The sequence below is a fragment of the Poromitra crassiceps genome, assembly GCF_964638095.1.
Source record: "Poromitra crassiceps genome assembly, chromosome: 7".
Taxonomy (NCBI): domain Eukaryota; kingdom Metazoa; phylum Chordata; class Actinopteri; order Beryciformes; family Melamphaidae; genus Poromitra; species Poromitra crassiceps.
The window spans coordinates 54,464,575-54,469,574 of NC_139628.1; the positions used below are offsets into that span (position 1 = coordinate 54,464,575).

General features: G+C 43.9%; 1 protein-coding gene across 1 annotated transcript in view; it reads right to left on the bottom strand.

Annotated features, from left to right (window-relative positions):
- Positions 1-1,728: 1,728 nt before the first annotated feature.
- Positions 1,729-5,000, bottom strand: part of mrpl52 (mitochondrial ribosomal protein L52) — a 3,581-nt gene continuing 309 nt past the window's right edge. Inside the window, 5 exon segments of the mRNA XM_083640700.1 lie at positions 1,729-2,483; positions 2,486-2,516; positions 2,876-2,940; positions 3,372-3,439; positions 4,023-4,092. Coding sequence (XP_083496826.1) covers positions 2,365-2,483; positions 2,486-2,516; positions 2,876-2,940; positions 3,372-3,439; positions 4,023-4,092 — 353 coding nt within the window. The 3' untranslated portion in view covers positions 1,729-2,364.

A 5,000-nucleotide genomic window follows, 5' to 3' on the forward strand; every position in this document is an offset into this window, starting at 1 on the left:
GCCCTGGAAGAGCAAGACAAGAGGGGAGGGGGGGAGGGAGAGGAGAGGAGGGGAGGGGAGGGGAGGGAGAGGAGGGGAGGGGAGGGGAGACTCCCATCTCCATCGCAAAGAATCTGCAACTCAGCGGCTAGCAGCCCTAATTACAGTGGGGCTTTGCTGAAGTCTGCAAGAAGACCCAGGGAGAGAGGGAGAGCCAGTAGGGAGGGAGAGAGAGGGAGAGCGAGTATGAGGGAGGGAGAGAGAGTGGGAGGGAGAGAGAGAGTAGGAGGGAGAGAGAGAGAGGGAGAGAGAGTAGGAGGGAGGGAGAGAGAGGGAGAGAGAGTAGGAGGGAGGGAGAGAGAGGGAGAGCGAGTAGGAGGGAGGGAGAGTAGGAGGGAGGGAGAGGGAGAGCGAGTAGGAGGGAGGGAGAGTAGGAGGGAGGGAGAGAGGGAGAGTAGGAGGGAGGGAGAGAGAGTAGGAGGGAGGGAGAGTAGGAGGGAGGGAGAGAGGGAGAGTAGGAGGGAGGGAGAGAGAGGGAGAGCGAGTAGGAGGGAAGGAGAGGGAGAGAGAAAAGTGAGGAAGAAGGGAGCAGAAAGCGAGAGAGGGAGGGAGAGAGAGAGGCCTTACCTCACTTTGTAAATAGTCTGTTTATAAGTCAAAGTCACACTAAATTAGTGCTGACTCAACAAAGGAGCAGCTGCTGCCCAGTGTTTAAACTCAGTCTGCACCTTTTTTTTTCTTCCTTTTTAGCTGAATTAGCTTTTCTAAACGCTGCCTCAAATTCAACATAATAATGTATCGGTGTCGTAATAATAATAATAATAATAATCACACTCTGCAAACCTGATGCCTTTGCAGGAAGCTCATTAATAACAATTCAAAATAAACTAGCGTTCCTCATTTGAAACAGTTGAAATAAACTGGAATCCCATTTCAATGTAATTCTTCCCTATTGATTTATGTGTTTATTTGATTTATTTCTAGGCTAAATTTGGTCTTTAAGTGTGTTTCAATATTAGGCTAAACCTTTTTGCCACGATGGCTACAGTCATTTCATAATTTTTCCAGACCCCAGGCTGCAAGGGCCTGTTCCAAAAACACAACATTTATTCTTTGTTGGTATCAAACGTCCTACAAATATTAAAGAATTAATTCCATTATATTTAAATAAGTAGAAAACGCCTGCTGCTGAACAGCTCAGCCTATAACGGGACACTGTCCAGCTGTATATCTGTGCTCCTGCACTGTTATCAACTGGAGGTTTTGGTCTGACCTTGGACATCATTTGCCCTGGAGCGACCTCGGCAACCTTTGTTAATAATGTCATTCTCAAAATGTTGTTATGATTTGTCCATTCTTTTTGGAGCTGGCGCCAAATAAGAGTTCATTTTCTTTTGGTCCATAAGGCTTCACTAAAACTTAACAAGGCTGCTTACTGCACTGAGGTGGTCTTGACTCAAAGCCTTGTCAAGCATTTCAAGTCAAACCGAGCTACAACAGCATGCTAAAGTGTGAACCCACCGCTCTCACACATAGGAAACTCCTGAATCGGTGCCACCAACCCCTCCCTTCCTCTGCCTGCCCCCACAAAACTCCTCTCGGAGCCCCACGCTAGACAAAATGGCGTCTGAGCCCTGGCATTCCCTTTAGCTGGAGAAATGCTGCATTCTAGTGGAAGCTAAGGGACATAAACTCTTAGAAGTATGAATACAATCATTCAATAAATGATCAAACCCATTTATTGGACAGAACAGTTTATGCTTATTTTACACCCAACAACTTCTGAATCATCCAGTCCGCCGCTTACGATTACAATAGTTCAAAGTCAAAATGAATATCATGATCATTATAAGGATCTTTATCGCTATCAATATATATCACGATATGGTTCATGTATGCAAAATCACTAAGTATTCCAATTAATGTTCATCTCATTGAACTGAATGGGAATGTTAGGTGTGACGTCAAGCAAAACAGAAATATTCAAATAATATTCCGACCATTATATATACCATACCTCATTTTATTAGTCTTCAAGTAAAATGTGTGTCATCATCGATTTAGACAGCAGAAATGTGTGTCACGATATTAAAATATCTCCATATCGTCACAATATGATTCCACTGAAATACAATAAACGACCATATTGAATTATCGCCCAACCCTAGTAGAAATCCATGAATATAACTCAAACTGTAATTCAGCATCAGAAGCCATAGGCCCTCATAAATGTATCCAAAAGGACAACTGAGGTTGCCAACATGTTGGTCAGAATAAGTATATTACAATGTTGCATGTTACAATGTTAGTTACAATGTTACAAGTAACATTGTAACACTGTAAGGATATTAGAATAAGTACAATTAGTTAGACCCCTAGAGGTTTCTAACCTTGAGGTTGTTTCTTTGATAATAGCTTTCCTTTAGGTTTGAGTAAGAGAGACTTTTTGTGTTCCTCCCTTCTTCTGGCCTCTTCCTGTTTTTCTCTCCACGCCTCCATCCCTCATCCACCTCTGAGTTCAGCATCACGATACGTCGCTGAGAGAGAGAGAGAGAGAGAGAGAGAGAGAGAGAGACAGAGAGAGAGACAGAGAGAGAGAGAGACAGAGAGAGAGAGAGACAGGGAGAGAGAGAGAGAGAGACAGAGAGAGAGAGAGAGAGACAGACACAGAGAGAGAGAGAGAGAGAGAGAGAGAGATAGAGAGACAGAGAGAGAGAGAGAGAGAGAGAGACAGGGAGAGAGAGAGACAGAGAGAGAGAGACAGAGAGAGAGACACACACACAGAGAGAGAGAGAGAGAGAGAGAGAGAGAGAGAGAGAGAGATATGAAAAATAATCCAGAAGCAGTAATATGAAGATGCTTGAAAGGAGACACATGTAGTGTATCAGATACTCACTGATAAAGCCTCCCTCTCTTGCCTTCTTCTGACTTGTCCCTTCAGCGGAGGTGCTGCTGTTCCATCTGCCCAGATACACAACACAAACACCAACTAGATTAGACATTTGACAAGCAGTGGCTAACTTTTCCGTAAACTTGAGCCATCCTCTACCGGCAACCAACTCCAGTTTGATTGCCAGTGCTCAGGGGCACTCAACCCTGAAAAAACTTGATGAAAAAATGGGAAAACCACGGCCTTATAGCTCTCCCCTCCCTCGATACTTCATGCTTTTAGCCATGAGCAAAGGAACTTAACCCGTTTTGAGGTGGTAGTGCAGGAAGTAAAGCAGGCGTAACCAATACCATTAACGATGGTTCCATTCCATTTAGGTGTTCCAGTGCCAGGGCCCTCATTAATGTTATTGGTTACACCTGCGTTACCACCTCAAAACGGTTGCTGATCTACTCGGCGCCACAGAAATACCTGCAAACACCTGTACGTCCACAAAAAATACCTGCAAATGACCAGTCGGGCAGATCTGTCAGAGGTCCATATTCCGAGCCGCTACGGGAAAGTCCATGTCTGTGAGCAAACACACAGTCAGTTAAGTGTTAAACTGTTTAAACACAGGTGAAATGTTAAACCACCCTCATCAACAGACATGCAAATACTGTAACTGGCTGCGACTGCAAACATGTTTGAAGAGATCAAATGTTATAATGTATGGGGCGTCCGGGTAGTGTGTAGCGGTAGATTCCCTGCCTACCAACACGAGGGTCACAAGTTCGCGCCCCCATGTTACCTCCGGCTTGGTGGGGTGTCCAATACAGGCACAATTGGCTGTGTCTGCGGGGTGCCTGGTCGGGGCGGAAGGGAACTGGAGGGAATAGCGTGATCCTCCCACATCCTACGTCCTGCCGGTGAAGCTCCCCGCTGTCAGGTGAAAAGAAGCGGCTGGCAACTGGCGCATGTGTCGGGGAAAGCATGGAGCTAGTCTACGGCTCTCTCCAGATCGGCGGTGGTAGGGGGTGGAGCAGCGACCGGGGCAGCAGTCGGAAAAATTGGCCAAGTACAATTGGGGAGGAATCAGGAAAAAAAAATATATATATATATGACGTTGGATAAGTGTTTACGTCTTTGTTTTATATACAGGAAATAAACTCACTCCTTCCTCCATTTCTGCCCAGCCTGTGATCCACATGTGATGCTGAAGGTCCTGCTGGACTGTCTCAAAACTGGAAGAAGACCAAATTAAAACAGAAGGGGGGAAGTCAGCCTCAGAAGACATTTCTAGAAATAAACTATTGCAAAACAACAGTGAAAAAGGCACACACATGCAAAAGTTAAAAAACCAGGTGCAGGAACGAAGTGCAAATATAGATGTAAAAAAAATAGAGTCCGCACACTGGCAAATGCTCGTCCCACAGGGCTTTGTCCCCCGAAACGTCACACACTTTTCTGTGGGGACTCTATTTTTTGATACAGAAATAAACTATTACCTATCATTTATAGCAGTGAACCACCTTTTTCGTATCAAGGACCCCTGATTTAGTCCACATAAGAGACACAGACGGCCATTTGATGAGATCTGGACCCAAATCTCTGACCCAAATCTGAGAATATTTTTTGAATCGTTAAGATGATGATTTTGTCCAGAACCATGATATTGTAGGTAGAGCGATAACAGAGAAACTACGATCAAAACAGTCATTCTTCTACAATCTCTAATTGTGTTAACATATTCTAAATTAAACAATGGTGAAGTGGAATTGCTGGGGACCCGCTGGAACCCCTTCAAGGACCCCTGGTGGTAATTAATAATCAGTAATAGATCAATATAATCAGTTTATAGAATTAATTTTAATCACTGCAATGAGATGTACAATTGTTGTAACTTGTATAGTTACATTAAAAAACTAACGTAAAGTTAGTCAACAACAGTAGAAAATGCACCAAATCACTGCTGCTAGAAAGAAAGAAAGAAAGAAAGAAAGAAAGAAAGAAAGAAAGAAAGAAAGAAAGAAAGAAAATAACGTTAGCCTACTTGTTGTGTAGCTAGTGCTAAGCTAACTGGTGTCCTCCAAGATGTACCAAGTACCCTCACCAAACTAAATGTATAATAGCGGTTATTTAGCGCTCTGGC